The sequence below is a fragment of the Colobus angolensis genome, unplaced genomic scaffold (assembly GCF_000951035.1).
Source record: "Colobus angolensis palliatus isolate OR3802 unplaced genomic scaffold, Cang.pa_1.0 Scaffold304, whole genome shotgun sequence".
Lineage (NCBI taxonomy): Eukaryota > Metazoa > Chordata > Mammalia > Primates > Cercopithecidae > Colobus > Colobus angolensis.
The window spans coordinates 905,848-926,008 of record NW_012116311.1 but is presented as its reverse complement, the minus strand read 5'-3'; the positions used below and the strand labels follow the sequence as shown (position 1 = coordinate 926,008).

General features: G+C 36.3%; 1 protein-coding gene across 2 annotated transcripts in view; it reads right to left on the bottom strand.

The window, feature by feature from the left end:
• Positions 1 to 14,665, bottom strand: part of TTK (TTK protein kinase) — a 40,036-nt gene extending 25,371 nt beyond the window's left edge. The window contains exons 1-10 of one of the 2 annotated variants that reach the window (XM_011950277.1): positions 14,100 to 14,665; positions 12,833 to 12,985; positions 10,784 to 11,006; positions 10,018 to 10,124; positions 7,558 to 7,701; positions 6,967 to 7,081; positions 6,721 to 6,793; positions 6,537 to 6,631; positions 5,141 to 5,228; positions 3,911 to 4,034 (exon numbers count right to left, since the gene is read on the bottom strand). In XM_011950277.1, the coding sequence (XP_011805667.1) occupies positions 3,911 to 4,034; positions 5,141 to 5,228; positions 6,537 to 6,631; positions 6,721 to 6,793; positions 6,967 to 7,081; positions 7,558 to 7,701; positions 10,018 to 10,124; positions 10,784 to 11,006; positions 12,833 to 12,971 (1,108 nt within the window). In that variant the 5' untranslated portion in view covers positions 12,972 to 12,985; positions 14,100 to 14,665. The remainder of the gene's footprint in view (positions 1 to 3,910; positions 4,035 to 5,140; positions 5,229 to 6,536; positions 6,632 to 6,720; positions 6,794 to 6,966; positions 7,082 to 7,557; positions 7,702 to 10,017; positions 10,125 to 10,783; positions 11,007 to 12,832; positions 12,986 to 14,099) is intronic. The other variant, XM_011950276.1, reaches the window with a different exon arrangement.
• Between the last annotated feature and the right edge of the window lie 5,496 nt (positions 14,666 to 20,161).

Below are 20,161 nucleotides of genomic sequence, written 5' to 3'. Positions count from 1 at the left end.
CCACCATCCTCAGCTATTTTTTTTTTTACAATATTTTGTATTTTTAGTAGAGACGGCATTTCACCATGCTGGTCAGGCTGGTTTCGAACTCCTGACCTCAGGCAATCTGCCTGCCTTGGCCTCCCAAAGTGCTGGGATTACAGGCGTGAGCCACCGCACCCGGCCAGCTATACTATTTTCAAACATAACTATGTACCTGTAAAAATCCAAAAAATGCACAGAAAACTATTAGAATTACTCAGTGAATTTAGCAATGCATGAATAAGTAAAAATCAATTATATTTTTTATAAACTAACAACAAAGTATTTTTTTTTTTTTTTTTTGAGACAATCTCTTCTTCTTGTTACCCAGGCTGGAGTGCAGTGGCATGATCATGTGATCATGGCTCACTGCAGTTTCAACCTCCTGGGCTCATGTGATCCTCTCACCTCAGCCTCCTGCATAGCTGGGACCACAGGTACATACCACCACACCCAGCTAACTTTTTCTGTAGAGACGAGGTTTCCCTATGTTACCCAGGCTACAAAAAGGTTTTTAAAAAGATATCATTCATTATCACAGCATCAAAAAATATCAAGAATATTTGATCAGCATTAAAAAAAATTCAACAATAAATCTAGCAAAAGATACACAAGATCTCCAAACAGAAAATAGTTATCTCATTACTTTAAATGAATGAAAAGGTATGCTAGGTTATTGAGCTGTAAAACTTAATTGTAAAGACATCAATTTCTCCCAAATTTCTTTATAGGTTAAGTTAAATATCAATCACAATCCCGTTTTTTTAAAGTGGTAACCAAAAGGTAGATTCTAGTGTTTACATGGAAATCCAAATGCCAGGAATAGCCAAAATAGTCTTGAAGAATAAAGCTGAAAAATTTACACTGACAGATATCAAGACTTACTGCAGCTATTAAGAGAGCATTAGGCCTGGTATGATAGCTCGCGCTTGTAATCCCAGCACTTTGGGAAGCTGAGGTGGGCAGATTGCTTGAGCTCAGGAGTTTGAGACCAGCCTGGGCAACATAGCAAGACCCCATCTCTACAAAAAAATTAAAAATTAGCCAGGCATGGTGGTACAGGCCTATAAGTCCCAGCTACTCAGGAGGCTGAGGTAGAAGGATCACTTGTGCCGAGGAGGCAGAGGTTGCAATGAGCTGTGCTCGCACCACTGCATTGCAATCTGGGTGACAGAGCAAGGCCCTGTCTCAAAAGAAGAAAGGCAAAAATAAACATGGAACAGAAAAGAATCCAAAGCCAGACACCATACATAGAATCACCTAATTTACAACAGGTCAGTGAGGTAGAGGAGGATCTTTTCAATAAATGGTGCCAGGTCACCTGGATATCCATTATGGGAAAAATAATGAACCCTGACACTTGATCTTACACATATGTAAACATTAAACTCAGGAAAAATATAGATCAGAAGGTGAAAGGTAAAATGATAAATCTAAAAAATATGGAAATATCTTGCCTGAAGGCAGGGTATAAATCTTTCCTTACTGGAGACAACACTTCCTTTTTGGCCCAGAAAGCACTAGCAGGCACCAGAGGAATCTGGAAATAGATTTTACTAGTTTTCCACATTTGCCTGCTTTTAAAGATTGGTACTGTTCTCTCCTTTGTCTTGCCAATATTTAAGATTTATGGCTCTTTTTAAAATACCGTTTAAGCAAATCCACTGCTTGGAGAGAAAAAAATACTTCAGAACTGAACCCGCCCAGGTAATGGGTAGAGCACGTGTTAACAAACTTCTGCTTGTTTTTCTTTTGTTAATCGTTCTTGTATTTTCAGGAGAGTGTCTCAACTAAGAAACTAAAAAGGGAAAGAAAAATAATTATGCCCTTTCCCTTACAAACACATATTCCAACTAATGATTTATATCTAGATCATATAAATACCTCTTAACAATCAATGAGAAAAAGAAAGAAAAACCAATAGAAATATCAGCAAGACTGCAACCTGGGTGACAGAGTTGCAGTATGTTAAAGACAGTATCTACATGGCTAATAAACACATGAAACGATGTTCAAAAGCAGACATTAAGGAAATGCGAAATGCAAATTAAAACCACAATGAGATAGATACCACTAGATAGCATCAGAATGCCTAAAATTAAAAGCCAACAATACAATGATTGCAAAGAAAAGGAGAAGGAGCAACATAATTGTTGGTCTAAGGTTAGCACAACCACTTTCCAGACTGTTTGGCACTATCTTCCAAAGCTGAACACACGCATATCCTGTGACCCAACAATCCCACTCTTGGAATACACTCAACAGAAATTTGTACATATGTGAATCAAAAGACACCAAAATATTAATTAGCAGCATTATTCATTAGACAAAAAACTTATCCATGTACATACGAATAAACAAATTATACTATATTTACACTAATTAAATAGCACATGGCAATAAAAAATCAACAGACTATACATCATAAAAACATGGATGAGTTCCATAAACAATAGCGAGTAAGCAAATACAAGAATACACACTGTATTATTTCATTCTGTGGTGTTAGAAATCAGAATAGTGATTTACATCTGGAAAGAGAGAGGTCTTGAGTAGGAGGTGGATCAAGGAGGTTATTGAGGTGCTAGTAATGTTCTATTTTTTTGATCTGGCTATTGGTTACAAGTATGCATTCACTTGTGTTATTTCATTCTGCAGCACTCTTGTGATTTGGGCAGTTTTCTGACTGTTATTATATTAATAAAGTATTACTGGTACAGTGTAGACAATAAGCATTCATTTAAAACATTAACTTAAGTACTGAGAGTACTATTAACAAGCATATTTGATAAAGATGATTTTCTCAATCATACCAGTTATGATAGATGCCAAGAAAATACGAAATGTAAACATTTTCCATCAAACACTAGGAATAAGAATCTGTTCCCAACCAAAATAATATTTTTTTGTGTGTGTCCCTGTTCGACTGGGACTGAGGCACTCTTGGGATATTGGGCATTCAGCAAAATCCCTGGCAAATGCAAGCCTCACTTGGTCCCAAAGTTCCTCCTCAGTCCTATTAAAACGAATAAAAAATTAATACATCCAATCTGGCAACCTCTATCTGGACAATGATCATCCTATTAATGATCTGTTTAAATATATTTTTAATGGTACCCTGTATTCTAAAAGTAAACACAAAATCTAACGGCATTCAAAGTCCACCTAGTCTTATTTCCTATTTGCACACTACCCATGTTACAGTCTTCAGCATAACTAGACAGTCTGTAGTTCCTGAAACATTTTATTCATTGTCTGTGTTATCCTCTTCATCTGAAATACCCTATTATTTCCCCCCATTTAAATCCGAATTAGTTTCTTTGAACTTCACCATCATCACAAAATATTTCCTTATTTCTCCAAACCAAATTAGTTCCTCAATTTCTCCCTCTTCTGAATTCTCATGGCATTTCATATATGTGGCTCTCATGACAATCTCTATATTCTATTCAGCATTATATTTATATATCTCTGTGTATCTCCCACACTCAACTGCAACCTCCTTGGGACACTGTTTCATTCACTTGCATATCCCCAGAACATGTCTCACAGTACCCATGCAGTGGAAAACCAAACGCTTGATAAAAGATGAGAGATGTCACATAAAAATAGCTCTGTATCGCTTCCAGAAAGCCAACTGAGAAAAATAACTCAGTTCCATTGCATTTTCCCTCCACTCTTTCTTTTATGCACCTTTTAGGTAAATAAATTTCCTTTGTTACGGGATTCAATACTTTTCTTATACCCTATATAACTGAACTGAAATCCAAGATAAAAGAACATAGACACAGTTTCACATCATAATTCTTGGGTGGCTAGTCTGCTTTCTCAGGCTATCAAATGGTTTTCTTAACTAAACATATAAGTCTACTGATTTTGTCACTCTTACCTTCTAATTTAGCTAGAAGACTTGATTCAGTTTTATTCTTCAGGGTTACTGAATCAGTAATAATAAGTTCAGAACTCTTTTCATCTGACACCAGAGGTTCCTTGAAATGAATATTTTGAACAGACTACATGAAAAAAAAAAAAATCAAATAAAGTCCCATAAATAGTAGTACTACTAATTTGTCTTACTGTTCAATATACTAAAGTCTTATCTATATATAGACTGTTCATAAAATTTTCTATTATAATTACATGTAGACTCACAAACCCCCAGCAAAGGTTAATTGCCTGAATTATTAATTAGAGGAATGGGAAGGGTCATAACCACAAATCTGGCCAATTTGCTTTCAGTGGATGTATTAATCAATGGCTAATATTTCACTTAAAGATGGAAAGGGTTAGAAAGTTTGAATTCAACATAGAGTATGCCTCATGACAAGAAAAAAGATTTAAGTATTTTGTTACTTTGATGGCTATTTTATCACCAAAAATAACAAGTCAAAATTAATAACTGTATAATTTAAGACAGTAGCTACTCTAAATCCAGAGAGCAATCTTTTTGATACAATTATGCACTGTTCTCTAGGACAGCCAGGATTAGAAAAAAATTAATACTTAAAGCATAGATCATGAAAGAGGGAGGCATTACAAAGAACATAAAATTGAAAAGACCCACATCATGATGCCAGGGGTTTAACTCAATTATAATAATAGTATAACCACTAAAAATCACAGTGTAGAAGGAACTAAAATTATTTCCTTTAAGTCCACACAGTTACATTGCCATGTCAGGAAGTTAGGATTGATTATTTATGTCCTCACCTCTGCCCTAACTCAATTTACTCTCTCATTTTTCTTTTTCTAAGATGTCTTACCAGAATCATATGATTAAACATAACAAAAAACAAAACTTAAGACACAATAGTTCCCCAGTCATGTATTCTCAAACCCAAGCCAACTATCTGCTTAAACACATGCATAATAAATACTACTTCATGATTCTCTTAAGAGACTGTTGATTCTTGCTCTACCACTTTAATCTTGGAGAAACATCATCTAGGACTTCTGCACCAACTTCCCACTGGTAGTCCCACACCTCTTGGGGTATGGAGGAACACTGTTGGAGATATATGAACTATTTATAAACCCTTTCCCCAGAAAAAGCTCCATGAATCCTGATCTTCCCAGATCAGGAACCCTTGCTTCATATAATGACATAGAATTAAAATACCTTTAAATTTCTCAATTCACAGGAATCATTTCCACTTGGTTTAGATCCAGGCACAACCAAATCTCGGCATTCTGATCTAGAGGTTTGTCTTTTACCCATGAAACAAAATAATTTTAATATTAAATTTGAAAAAAAAAATTCAATGTATTTTTTCATCTTAAGTTGAATTTTTAATATAAATACTTTTTATTAAAAAAACTCTTTAAAGGACATTTTTTAAAGTGACATAATTCCAATACAAAGGTGACTTAGCTAACAAAATTAGGTGCTGGGCAATGACAAAAGTGACAAAAGATAGGTGATTGCCTACTTCTTCATTATCTAATCAATAGCAATTGGAGTTAGGGTTAGATTGTGGGAAAGGCAAAGTATGTAGATGAAACTACATTTCCAATTACAAATAGCTAAAGGATAAGAACCAGGGTATAGCACTTCTGTGGACCTCCACAGTACCTAGCATTGTCTATCAATAATATGAACCAAGAAAATGGCTGGAGTTTTTCTATTTTTATTTTTAATTTTTTGGAGTGGGAGAAAGTCTCCTTTATTCTTGAGCTAGGTATTTGAAATAGAGATGAACAAGATGGAATGATAGTGACAAGACTTTAAAGCTTAACCTTGACAACCAAAATGTTCTTTTAATGTCAATGTTTAGTCAAGTCTAAATATAATAGAAATTTAATTATAAAAGATGTTAACTAAAAACAATCATTGTATTTCTAAAGTTTATTTGCAAAATGATTCTCTGGACTGTAAAGAGCCTTTTCCAATATAAATATTACAAATGGTGGTCAAAATTAAGAATAGACCAAAATAACTCTCCTTTAGCTGAGCTAGATGCTACATTTCCATTTCTTAACAGGGAATAAACATGCAAATTGAGGCAAGGGGAACACACTTGATGTGACGAACAGTATTTCATCTGTACCTAACCTGTCCCACTTCTTGAAGCCCTAGACTCTGAAGCAAAAGAATCATCATCTTTCCCACTGACAGCAATTCTCCCCTTGAACTACCTGGAGCAAATATTTGTTCCCAGACCTCCTTCTACCCGTTATGGAGACTCTCGAACACAATAGGAAGAGATTCTTAGCAGACAGTCTACCCATAAGTGAGAAATCCTCAAATATCAGTCTTTTAAGCTTAATGTTGGCTTAATATTTTTTCCTAATTTTTAAAGTTCCTTTAATGAATATTTTTAATGAGTGAAAAGCGAAACAAAGTTATTTTCTCCACTCATTCCTTTGTTACTGACAGCATTTAGAGACTCAGTATCTTCTAAAACTGAATAAAAACTTAATCATAATTACTATTACTCAGTAAAAGACTTTAAGACCATTCTGCCATCAATCTTCACATACGGACAACAAATTTTAAAAATTAAAACTCAACATACCTTTTTATAAAACAAGGTACAACTGAATCATCTGTCTTCACATCACAGTCTGGGCTATTTAGAAGGTTAACTGGGACTCTTCCAAATGGGCATGACTAAAAATATTTTGAAAGATTAAATAACCAACTAGGAAATTAAGACTTAACTATCACCATCTTAATCAAGCAGATTGAAAGTAACTTACCTGTTTAGTTTTGTTGGTTTGTTTCAATGAATTCCGATAACCTATTTCTGCATCTTGTGGGGGCACGTTCTCTCTAAACAGAAAGAAAATACCCCCAATTTTTCAAAGAATAATATTAATATGTATTTCTACTCTACTGCTAAACATTATCACACACAAAAACATATATATAGATACACGTAATTAAAAAACACAGATGTATTTATATAGAAGATGAACATTTAAAAACTGTTTCCATTTCCTTACCCATACAAAAACCTGGCTTTGGTAGTCTGTCCTCTGGAATCACAACTGTTGTTCCTATTCTGTAAATGCCCAAGTGAACTGGAAAATGATTCTTGGGCAGTTAATACCGTAGATGCTGTAAAAATTTTGAAACGATGATTAAATTTGTAAGAAATAAGAAAAGTACAAAAAAGTAATCTTATAAATAAGAATATTTTAAAAGTCAACTCATAGTAAATACTTGACCCCAAGTAAGATATGCAGACATGAAGATGTTACCAAGATAATTCTTTAACTACTTCAAATTCTCTTAAATTATATAACTATTTCCCCAGGGCAAAAGCACATTCTCTATTTCTAAAAGCAAAAAAAAAACCATTCTCTTGCTTAGAGTTGTTTTTCATGTGTTAACAAAAGTTTATTTAGCAAAAAAGACAAATTTGCACAGGGTCGTAAAGACTTTTTTACTTCTCAAAGTCTTACTTCCTTTACAATTTAATCTTAGATTTTAACCATTCTACATAAATAATACTTTTCTATAAAATATTATCCTGAATCTTTATTTGAAGTACTACCGACCACAGAAAAGTATTAGTATACACTAATAGTTACCTGATAAAGTCTTCTTTTCCTCCTCTGAAAGCAGCTGCTTTTTTTGGAGGTTTAAATTCCGTAGGGCAATTTCCAGCATTTCTAGTGGTACTGCTCCACGTTCCACAGCTTTTTGAAGAAGTTGTTTACTTTTTTTGACATTACCTAACAAAGCAAAAGATAATTATCATTTTTAGGCAGTAATCTTTACCCACCACCCAGATATTTATTCATCAGGACCTAGAAAAAAAACTCAAAAAGACTTAAAAAAAAAAATTTATTCCAAGGCTCATGTACTTTATTTCATAGGCAAGTAAGCAATCTCTCACTTCTTATGCAGATAATCAACTCTCTTCTGATAACAATGCATACCAAATAGTTTCCTTGCAACATGTAGCTGACGTAATCGTGCATTTGTTTATTACCACCGTCCACTTTCAGAAGTAACAGAAGTGTAACAAAGCAGTTACCAAGAGTGGACAGCAAAGGTCAATCACAACAGTTAGAAACAGGAGGGTGTTCCAGATATTACAAAAGTGCCAAGAGCATCAGTCTCTTACAACATGCTGTAATAAGTATCATTCATAATGACATTTAGTTAAGGAAAGGATGACATCTTTTGTTAAACAGCATCTTCCATCAAAAGAATTTTGGGGGTAAAATATAATAAATACAGATTAATCTTTAGCTATCACACTCAGCTATATCAGCCTGAAAAAGAATGCAGAATAACTGAGGAACTATCATAATTGTCTTTCTGAGTATGGACAGATTACCAAACAAATTGGTAAAATTACCCCTAGCATTTGACTTATATTAAATGTATACATCACATATCTTACAGAATATTATCAACATTTATAGGAGCCACTGAACTATGCTATGCACTTGGCACTTAGGGTATAAAAATGCTTAGGAGATGATCTCTAGCTTCTAGTAGTTTATAAATTTTAAAAATATCTTTGATAGTGATTAAGTCTACATTTATTCAGTAGTGGTAGAATTTCATATGCTGTGTATTTTAGCACAACAAAAGAGAGAAAGGCTTAGATTAGAATTAAGAAGCTTAATTAATCAGAGAGCTTAGTACTGAGATCTGAGATTTCTTTAAGAATCTGGTAAAAACTGAAATGTCCTCCATCCCTATAAAAACACATACACAACAGACTGTGCATAGGATTTCAGGGATGTTGCATTATTTCCTGACAGCCAAGCCATCAACTGTGCTCAAAATAATCATAAATTGACCATAATACACTGCTGTGCAATGCATTTGACCACAATGCATCACTGTGCATTACCACCACACTGCAGATAAAGTGGTACAGATAAAGTTCATCTTTTTTTACAGATAACTCAATTTAAGAGTTTCAATATTTATGTGTTCTAAAGATGTAAAATTTATGGTTGTTATTGAGAGCCACAATACCTCAAGAAATTTTGAAGTAGAATGGAGAGAAAGAAGCCTTGCCAAATTTTCTCTAACAAGCAAGGAGGAATCCATTTTTCTAAGGAAGAAACGGATAATAGTTCTAAAAAGTAACCTGACAGAGCAAAGGACATATTGGAGAAGACAATTACTAGGACTCAAAAATCATCTGAATGGGTAAAAATTTAGAATTCTCAAATCATTTCTGAGTCACATAATTCTCTTCTCCGGCCTCAATCCTGGGGAATACTCTCCAGTGACCAATCCCTGCTATGGAAACCATCACGGGGATTCTTCCAATAGTGTTAACATGTTTATCACTGGTAGTAAACTGGATCACAGTTGTAGCAGAAACAAGGCAGTGGGAGAATGGAAACACCTGGCCAGAGAGCAGACTGAGGGTGTTATCGAAAGGCTTCGGAAAATGAGAAAAGACTAAAGAATGGCCAGGTTAAAAATATCTTAGGAAGAGATTGTCTTGGTCTTACCCAAAAAAATCCAGACTAGGAAGAACCAAGTGAACAAGAAATAGTTTCTACAGCAGTTTACTTTTTTTATTTTAAAGAACTACCACTTAATGCTACACACACACACACACACACACACACACACACACACACACAGTTTACCTGACCACCAAGCTACATAGCTACACTTTAATGTACACTTTGGTGCTATGAAACCATACCATAAGAAAAGTTTATGTAAGCTCTAGATACTCAAGCTAGAGCTTAAATATCTGATATCCTTCTTCCTACAAATACTCAGGGAAGCAGCTACTTTCCTTTAGACATTTCCTGAATCTAACTAGTAGCACATAGACAATGTTCACGCTCATTTCCCTGGATTACTCTTTATACATGGAAAAGCTAGTATAACAGATATTCTCGGCAATTACGTTTAGGTGGCATTTTCCCCTCCATATCCTCATCTGATCAACTTTAATGCCTTTTGACTCAAATTTCCACTTCATATATATGATTTAATATTAGGATGTAAGCTGTAGTAAGTTATCCTTTACTTAAAATTTGAATTTGACATTTTCAGATTACCTTGTGACAGTTCAAATTGTGCAAAAGATATATGAACAAAAGCAAATTTCTTGCAGTTTGCTCTGGCCATTTGGAAGTAGTCACGTGCATCATCTGGCTCTTGAATACTGTAATAAAAGATCTGAGTCAAAATTTAAGAAAAAGAACATAGCTACTTAAATTTGATAATGCTTCATTCAATTTTCCAAAAGACATGGGATATTGCTTTTCTCTGTGGATAAAATTAAATACTAGCAAGTTATTTTTTAAAAATCTTTTTAGGCAGTATAAAATAAGTAAACTTTTGTGGAAATATGCATAGAAAAGAGTTTACATTAGATTCTTGTTAACTATAAGCAAAAGTATTTGGTAAAAAAATATTAATTTTCTTTTTTTTTTGAGGCGGAGTCTCGCTCTGTCGCCCGGACTGGAGTGCAGTGGCCAGATCTCAGCTCACTGCAAGCTCCGCCTCCCGGGTTTACGCCATTCTCCTGCCTCAGCCTCCCAAGTAGCTGGGACTACAGGCGCCCGCCACCTCGCCTGGCTAGTTTTTGTATTTTTAGTAGAGACGGGGTTTCACCGTGTTAGCCAGGATGGTCTCGATCTCCTGACCTCGTGATCCACCCGTCTCGGCCTCCCAAAGTGCTGGGATTACAGGCTTGAGCCACCGCGCCCAGCCAAAAATATTAATTTTCTCACAATACTGACATGTTTTTATTTTCTCTCTTTGCAATGTAGTTACATATTATGTAACATAGTTAAACATAGTTAAAATGCTAGTACTTACGCTTTTAATTCAGCAAATCTCACTTGAATTCTAGCAAAACTCTCATTTTGGCCATATTTATCTGGGGGAAGTGCTTCAATTGCTTGACTGTAACGACCAATCAATTTATTTAAAAGAGCATCACTTAGAGGAACACTGTTTTTCTCTAGTTTCAGCAACAAACTCAACCAGTCCTCTGGGCTGTTTGCCATCATCATAATTTGGTTAACAGTTCCCGAGTTATCTAAATAAGGGGAACAAAATATATCACAAGTGAAGACATAAAACAAATGCCAAATTGCAGTTTTCCTTCAAAATATAGTCAAGCATTTGTACTCTCAGTATCAACGTACATAAAGTCCTTGTAATACTTTTTAAAATTGTAAAAGTTCATATAAATGTAAGTAACTTGTTTATTGTATATTTATCTTTTATCTAGGTATACTTTATCCAAAAGTTACATATTTTGAAGAAAAGAAAAAATTTGAAAATAAGTGGGATTTTTTGTAAGTAGCCTTTAAAAACTGGATGTAGTTTAAGAAAATTTTATGCTGTTGCAGGATAACTACAATTTTAGCATCCTACCTATCCATAGAAAACTAAATCTCTCCCACCACCACCTGTACTAATTAACTTAGAAAATTCTCCCATCAATGATTTATTCATTAAACTTACTGCTCTGGTCCTAATATAACCTTCTTTACAAACTTACTCATTCAACATTATCTCTGTATACCTCATACTTACTTGTAAAACAACTAAAGCAGCTTTACAATAAAAAATAAACAAATGATATAATCATTTTCTTCTCTCCAAGGAACCTGTATTTCTCCTAGAGGCCCTGATAATTTCTTAGTCCAACAAACTCATAGTTACCATGGTGTAGACCTTTGGAATTTATAGGACCTCTAGTGACGGTCAGGTTTCTCTCTGTGGAACCCCAACCAACAGAAACAGCAAGAATAATCTTCAGACAAAATTTTCACACTGGAATGTACTTTTTAGTTTCTTCAGTGTTAGTTTTTAAAAAGATAACTTGAATGTCAGTCTTCTGTTCAGGATATTTTGGTTATTACTAAGCATTATTAAATTCAGATTTCCAGAGAAGCTATCATTCCGTCTATAAATTTCAGTCACTTTCAACAAAGCCTACATCTTTACTTTTACAAATAAAATTTGTTTCCACTTTCTACTAAAATATAGTGCATGCATAACTTTGCTTTGTCGTTTTAAATTTAATTTGGTCTGACCTTAATTTTCTATTTTTACCTCCTACTGCTTTCCTAAGAAATTAGTCTGTGAAATGCCTAAAAATACACATTGCCATCTGTGGCTTTGCAAATACATTCCTCATGCCTGAGTACCCTATTCTTCCTCTAATCAACAAATAAAACATTTGTGTTTTATTACGCTAGTATTCCTATGATGCCCAGCATGCATTACAGTGCAGCATAGTGAATATATAAATTCTCACCTAGAAAGAAACTATGGTTTCAAACACCTTTGAATCTTCCTCAATACTTAAAATACTCAATTGCCTTGATGTACAACCTTTGTTAGTGTGACATAATTAAGTACAATTATACTCTATTAAGATTTTGCTTAACATCAAAACTATCATTTTCTAGGTTTTTTCAAAGTGAACATTGTCAGCCACCATGATTAGATCACAGGTTCTTCCACTTATTTTCAATGTCTCATCTATTTAATGGTGAGTATACATGTAACAAAATTATCCAAAGGTCACCATTCAAATGACCAACCATTTGAAATACAGTAAAGAATGAGGCTTCTGAGCTAATACTTTTAGAAGAGCTAGAGTATTAAACTCTGGGCACCTTCACCCATTAATCATTGTTCAATAAATGTTTAAGTACCTACCTACCATGTGCCAGACACCAAAGTTCTGTGGATATAACAGATAAAAACCCTGCCCCCATGTAGCCTACATTCTAGTGAAGGTGAAAATAAACTCGTGGGTAAATTATAAATAAAGTGATTAGTACTATTTATTTACCTTAGAGGACACCCAACAAACAGTTACTAACTTAAAAGAAAAGAAAAGCTCACCTGTAGTGTCAGCAGAAATTTTATTCAAGCTTAGTTCATCAGTAAGGTCTTCATTTTTAAACTTATTTTTAATGTCTCTCACTTTGTTCATTATGGAATCAATTGTCAATTCTCTGCCACTTAAATCCTCGGACTCCATTTCTAAGAAAAAAACTGAACTAGTCATAATTCCTATTTAGCATCAAAGAAAAAAAATGTGCTGGCTTTTTAGAACCCAGACGACTAAAGCATTCGTTTTGTGAACACATCTAAATGCAGCTATTACTAGGCTAATATTAATGGAGCTAAGTGCACAACAACAAGGTACACATCTTTGTAATTTATTCAGCAAAGTTTCATAGGCCAAGTACACTTTTTTCCCCCAATATAACATCAATGACGTCACACTCTAGAAATCACTCTAGAAATCTGTAAATTTAGTGTCACTTAAAAAAATATGATGGAGTGTTTGCTTGGATTCTGGAAGCTACATACATATAAAGATTGTTTAGATTCTGGTAGTGACATAGGCAAAGAATTTGTTTGGCAACGAGAGTAACAATTCTTTTATTCGCCTGCTTTACGTGAGTAAATCTTCACAGTGCAAGTGCTTTCAAAGCAAAATATGAACATGATGGGGCTTTACTGATAATTAAGAAATCCACAGGTTTATTCTTGTGCATATCTAGCAGAATCATGATTTGCCACCTTAATCCAACACTAAGAAACTACTGTACTGGTACTGAGCACTTGCTTATCTGCATGGTGGTGGTGTCTGTTCAATAAAGTGTCTGCAGTCTTACTCTTAATCGTATCTTTGTGACTCTCAAACACCAACTCAGTGTGACTGATAACAATGCTGCCCCGTCTTCGGATTTAACAATGAAGAAGTCATGAAGTTGCAGCAAGGTATCACTCCACCTCTTAAGAGAGGTTTGAAAGGTAACTGTCAGATCACGGCCACCCCTTTCTCTCCCAGTTCCAACCCGCAAAACAAGAGAGACCGTCCTTTGGAAAACGATCTTGTGCGCAGGTACCCCACCACCCCTTTTTTCCAGCGTGGGCCACATCCACTTCTTACTTACTCAACAAAACCTCCTGCATCACCCCACCGGCCAGACGCGCTGAGGCACCGAGACCTCCCCTCCCCCTCCAGCTCGTTTAGCCGCGTCGCATACCCGGCTGCAAGCTGCCCCCACCTCGCCCCACCCCTCACCGACCAGCGTTGACAATGAGCCCCTACACCGGCTGCAGCCGTTCCTCAGTGCGCCGGTGAGAGAGAACTTACCTACTGGAAGCGGCGCTGGGGAAATGAAAAGATGGAACCCAAACTCCTTTCCGCAAACACGTTTGAATTTCCCCGTCGCTATCTCTACCGTCTCCAGTTGGTCAATGCTAGCCACGTAGAAGCGTCTGTCGTGATTGGTTCGTGTGCGACGGGGCCGGCCCCCCTCCTGCGTCAGGCGAGGCCCGCCCCGGAAGAGCCCGCGGCCCCGTCCGCACCGGTGAGGTGGCTGGGTTGTTAGGGTGCTGGCACTTTGCAGGCGTTCCCCGGGCTCCAGTGGGCAGGCTTTCCTGCTCTTTCCAGTTTAACCAGGCCGAATTTTTGCCTGGGAGGTAGCCACTCCCGGGCAAACCTACCTGCTGAGAGGAATATAGGGGCGGGGACGGCTGCTCCCAGCATCCGGACCTGAAAGATGCACCTTGGGCCGGCTCTTTACTGACCCCACCGCCACCCTTCTCCTTTGTTCCACGCGGTACTCACAGCCCGGCTTAGAGAGGATGTGGCAAGAAAGGATCTTCAACTGGGCTACGTTCAGCCCTGCCGCCAGCTCAAGTATTTCAGTGCTTTTTATCCTTGAGCTTCCGCTTATGCCCTCCCATTATCCTTAAATGACTCATTGCTTTGTCTTCAAGCCAGGACCCTCCCCCTTGTCAAAATTCTGCGCAGAACTCAAGCGCCCATCATGATTGCCCTGCCTGAACTCTCCTTATCAGCCCCCCTCCCTCCGAGCCTGGCCCACTTAAGAGCTCAGGTGTCCTCAGGGGTAAAAACATCTCCCTAGTAATCTTCGCGGGTGCGAGGCTCTGCCGCTAAGTGGCTTTGTGGTCCAGAGCAACAGTTACTCCTCGTCTGCAAAATTAAAAGGGATGTGTCTGTTGTGCCAGCATTATGACATATGTTCGGTGGTAGGACGGGTTGGTTTTGTGTATGTATAGGAAACTAACTGCAGCTGTCACTTGTTAACTCTAAAGCTGTCCTTAGAACCCTCACATTCCTAGCTCTGGATAGTCACCCAGTCAGCATGAGAGGAGCCCTTCTCAGTCACTTAATGCATCTTTCTGTGTCAGCTAGCTGGTATTTCTGCTTCAGCAGAGCAGAAATGACTTGCTATACCATGGTTGGCTAATCACTTACCTTTGCACCATTGCATCTAATGCTGCTTTTGCCTGGAAAGAATTTATTATTCCTCCAATTTTCGTTGATCTGTTTGCGGCCTGATCTCAAAGCTTGCATTTTCCTGAAAATACTGTTGCTGGGCGACCTCACCCTAACACTTCTTTCTGTACTCTCGTTTGGTGGTCTCCTTCAGTCTTCTATCTTTAAATACCATCTATATGTTGATGGCTCCCAAATGTTTATCACCAGCTGAGCTCTCCTCAACTCCATACTCAGATATCCACTGCCTACTTAATGTCTTCACTTACATGTCTTATACACATCTTGAACTCAAAGTGTCCAAAACCAAGCCCCTGATATTCCTACCCAAACATGTTTTTTACAAAATCTAAAAAGACAAATTCATTGTCCTAAATTTTTTAGCCCCAAAACCTTTGTGTCATCCTGATCCCTTATCTAATTCATAAGCAGATTGAGTCAGGGCTAGCACAAGAGATTCCTGGACTCCTACCAGTTCTCCCCACCTCCACTGCCACCACTTTAGTCCAAGGCACCTTCATCACTTACCTGATGGTACCTGCAGTAGCCTCCTGGCTGGTCTCCCTGCTTCTGCCCTTGCCTCACCTCAATTTATTCTCTGACATAGCAAAGTCATCTTAAATCAGATTATGTCACTACTTTGCTCAAAACCCTTCAGTGCTCCCTTTCTAGCTCGGAATAAAACCAGAAGTCCTTATGATGGTCTGTGACTATTGAGCACTTGAATATGTCTAGTGCAACTGGGAACTGAATTTTTAAATTACTTAACCTTAATTGATTAAATTAAATTTAGATTTAAATTTGAAAACTGATATCTAATGGGATTATTTTTAAACTTTTTAAAGTAATTTTTTTTTGCTTTTTTCTAAACTTGCATTAGTCATGAATTTATTGGAAGACTTTTAAGTATACTTGGAACAACCTAAGTATATGAACCTACTTTTTCAACTGTAAATTTTGTGAGATGCAAATGCAGATGAAGTATTTCCAATGAAAGTGTCTGAGTAAGAAATGTGATGTACTGTTAAGTATAAAATACACTCTGGATTTTGAAGACTGAATAAGAAAAAGTAATAAACATTGATAATTTTAAAAATATCAATTACAGTTTAAAATGATATTTTTGCTATATTGAGTTAAATAAAATATATTATTAAAATTAATACACCCCATCACAGACCAGAGGAGACTAAGAAGACATGACAACTAAATGCACTGTGATATTGTAAACTGGATCCTGAAACAGGAGGATGACATTAATGGAAAAATTAGTAAAATTCAAATAAAGTCTGAGGTTTAGTTAATGATAATGCACTAATGTTGGTTTCTTGGTTTTGAAAAATGCATCACAGTAATGCAAGATCTTAACAACAGAAAAACTGAATGAACAGTCTGCAGCAATTCTGCGTACTATTTAATACATTTGGAATTTTTTGTAAATTAAGAATTTTTCAAAAATAAAAAGCTTATGAAAATGTAATTTCACCTGTTTTACACTTTAATATGACTAGTAGGAAATTGAAAATTACATATATGGCTTACATTGTATTTCCATTGGACAGTGGTGATCTGTAAAATCCTACAGTTTTACCTATTTGACCTATTTATTTATCTTGTTTATTTTCTGACTCTCCAAACTTTACCCCCACTAGAATGTAAACTCCATAGTACAGGAATTTTTGTCTATTTTGTTCATTACAGCATCCTTAGTGCTTAGAATGGTGCCTGGTACATTTGTAGGCACTTAGTAAATGTTAGCTAAATACATTTACAACCATTAGAGTATTTAAGAATCCTATTTTATTTAATACATTTGTATACTTCTTGCATCACAATTTCTCATTTGGCTTAAAATCAGCTGCGTCTGACAGTGAATAAACTTTTTCATTTTCAGAGTCAAGCCTTTCACAAAGCAATAAAATTAGCCATAAGATTATGACTTATTTTAAGATGGTAAGTTTCACATTTTTGTCACATAAATGAAAGTTTGAACCATTTAACTTTGTCATTAGCATCATGTCACTTTTTTTTTGCTAATCTTTGACTTTTCAGTCAGCACAGCTGCCTTTTTTATTCCATTATTTATTTACTTATTTATTTTAATCCCCTCCAAGGAATCTTTATTCAATTATTGAGGTCATTGTTACACAAGCTCAGTAAGGCCCAGACTTTGATTTTAGAAACTATTTATTATACATGGATTTATTTTGTGCGTATGCAAAAGTTAAATTTCTGATCAGTAATAAATCCAGTTCTTACAGCATGCAATCAGTTGTGTGCTGCTTTATGGTGGTTTATTCTGGATAAAACATTACTAGTGTTTGCTGATTTTAGTGCATTTAGGAGTGAGGCCATAAGAATGCTGAGAATTGTATGAATACTGTCAGGAAAGCTAACTATCACAGAATGGACCAAGCCATACACGAAATAAAAGAAAATAATGCCAAGGACAGGTAACAACATACCTCATAGATCACAAAGAAAAACAGCAATGACACTTTAGATTATGTTCTACAAAGGAAAACAGCAGTGACAAGTTAGGACCACTACTTGGACATCAGGTATTATTTAATCATGCAGGCAACAAACTATGCTAACAAATAACAGGAGAAAAGTAGGATTCTCAGTTCCTATTTTTCTTTTTTCTCCAATATGAAGAATAGTAGTCAGACTGACAATCTTAAAAATAAATAAATAAATACAGGACAGGTTATATAAGAAAGACATTTAAATTCCATTCAAATTCTCTGACACAAACGTGTGTGTGTGTGTGTGTGTGTGTGAGAGAGAGAGAGAGAGAGAGATAGGGTCTGGCTCTGTCACCCAGGCTGGAGTGCAGTGGTGTAATCTTGGTTCTCTCAACTTCTACCTCCTGAACTCAAGCCATCCTTCCACCTGAGACTCCCAAGTAACTGGTACTACAGGTGCATGCCACTATGCCTGACTAATTGTTGTATTTTTTGTAGAGACAGGGTTTTGCCATGTTGCCCAGGCTGTTCTCAAACTCCTGAGCTCAAGCAATGCACCTGTCTGGGCCTCCCAAAGTGCAGGGAGGCATTGTGATGGTCTGTGACTACCATCACACCTGGCCATAATTTTTTTAAAAATTTATCTGGGTTGGGTGCATGGCTCACGCCTGTAATCCCAACACTTGGGGAGGCCGAGGAGGAGCAGATCACCTGAGGTCAGGAGTTCGAGAACAACCTGACCAACATGGAGAAACCCAGTCTTTACTAAAAATAAAAAATCAGCCGGGCGTGCTGGTGCATGCCTATAATCCCAGTTACACAGAAGGCTGAAGCAGGAGAATAGCTTGAACCTGGGAGGCGGAGGTTGCGGTGAGCCGAGATCTCGCCATTGCGCTCCAGACTAGGCAACAAGAACGAAACTCTGTCTCAAAAAAAGAAAAAAAAAATTATCCATACAGTTTCAGTCCCTGCTATATAGAAAGAGCCTCACATAGTTGGTTAATATACCAAAATATCCTGAAGAAAATAAGCAGGGTATAGAAAAAAATGTGCAAATATAATCCCAGAAACATTGCTGGCAATCTCTGAAAAGTCATAGTAAGTAGAAGCAATGATAGAAAGCCAGAAATGGATGGACAAGTCTTACCTTTTTGGAAAAGGTAGAATTTGGAAGCTATTAATCTGTATAATCTCAGTGTAGATTTTAGACCCATTGTGGGATCAATTACAGAACTGTTTGGAAGCAAAGATCTCTAGAAACCAACGTGAATGCATTAAGAGCAGGCCATATAGAATACACTACGTTCTGATTTTGATTGTTTCTATATTTCGAAAAGGGAAGGCCATAAATACAGAATATCTTAACTTTGGCAAATAAAATGATAAAGGCTCTCTTATTGTTTTTGTGGAAGAAAGGAGCAAGTAATTCCCATACAGTTAATGTGAAGTAGTTCTGCAACTCTGAATCATTTTTCTCAAAGATCACTTGTTAACGGTTTGAGGAGAACTTCAGGTTGATCCTTAGTAGAAGTCCTCAGAACTCTGTCTGCAGTTTTATTCTAAACTACATATCTTATCTGTGTGACAAACATATAAAAATAATGCTTAACTTTTCATATTAATTAAAACAAAAAAATACAAAATTAGAAGATACTTTAAAAGGACAAAGTTGATAATACGCAATTTATAGAGATAAATGTAAATCTGTACATTTAGATTTCTAAAAATAACAAAATTCTCAAATACACAATTAGAGCCTAGCCAAGATGAAGAAACATGATCCAGATTTAGTCTCTGGAAACAACAGTAAAAACAAGAACTATACAAAATAAATGAAATAATGGTTTCAAGCATCAGACATCAGACAATACAGTACAGTGATCCTTAAGAATAGTGAAACAAACAAATGAGTCATAATGTTCCCTCCAGATTACTTACTGGTGAGAGTTTCCAAGTTTCAGTGTACAAAGGGAGAACCCAGGCATTGCCTGGTATTCTAAAGTTAAGAAGATGGAGGTCATAGTCTGGAATGGCCAAGGCAGGTGAAGTTCACAGGACAGAGTACCAGAGAAAAAGAGCAGAACACAGAGAGAATTCTGGAAATCTGCAGAGAATGTCTGTGAGTCTCCAGCTCTGTACTGGTAAGTGGAAGTGTATGTGGAAACTATCCCAAGACCAGGGGAAAATAACAACCATGGGAAAGAATAAAAGGGAGTAATATCAAGAGCTCATAAATGGCAAGAAATAGTTTTTGTTCACAAAGCAACAAGTAGAAGACTGATGATATTGCCTTAGAACTGAGGCAAAATTAGCCCTACAGCACGCAATGGCTCAGTCTATAAAAGCTTACGAGCAAACCTTAAAAGGATCAGACAAAGCTCTAGAATATTTATAGAAATACAAGAAAATCCAACTGGGTCACATTTATAATGTCTGGCATCT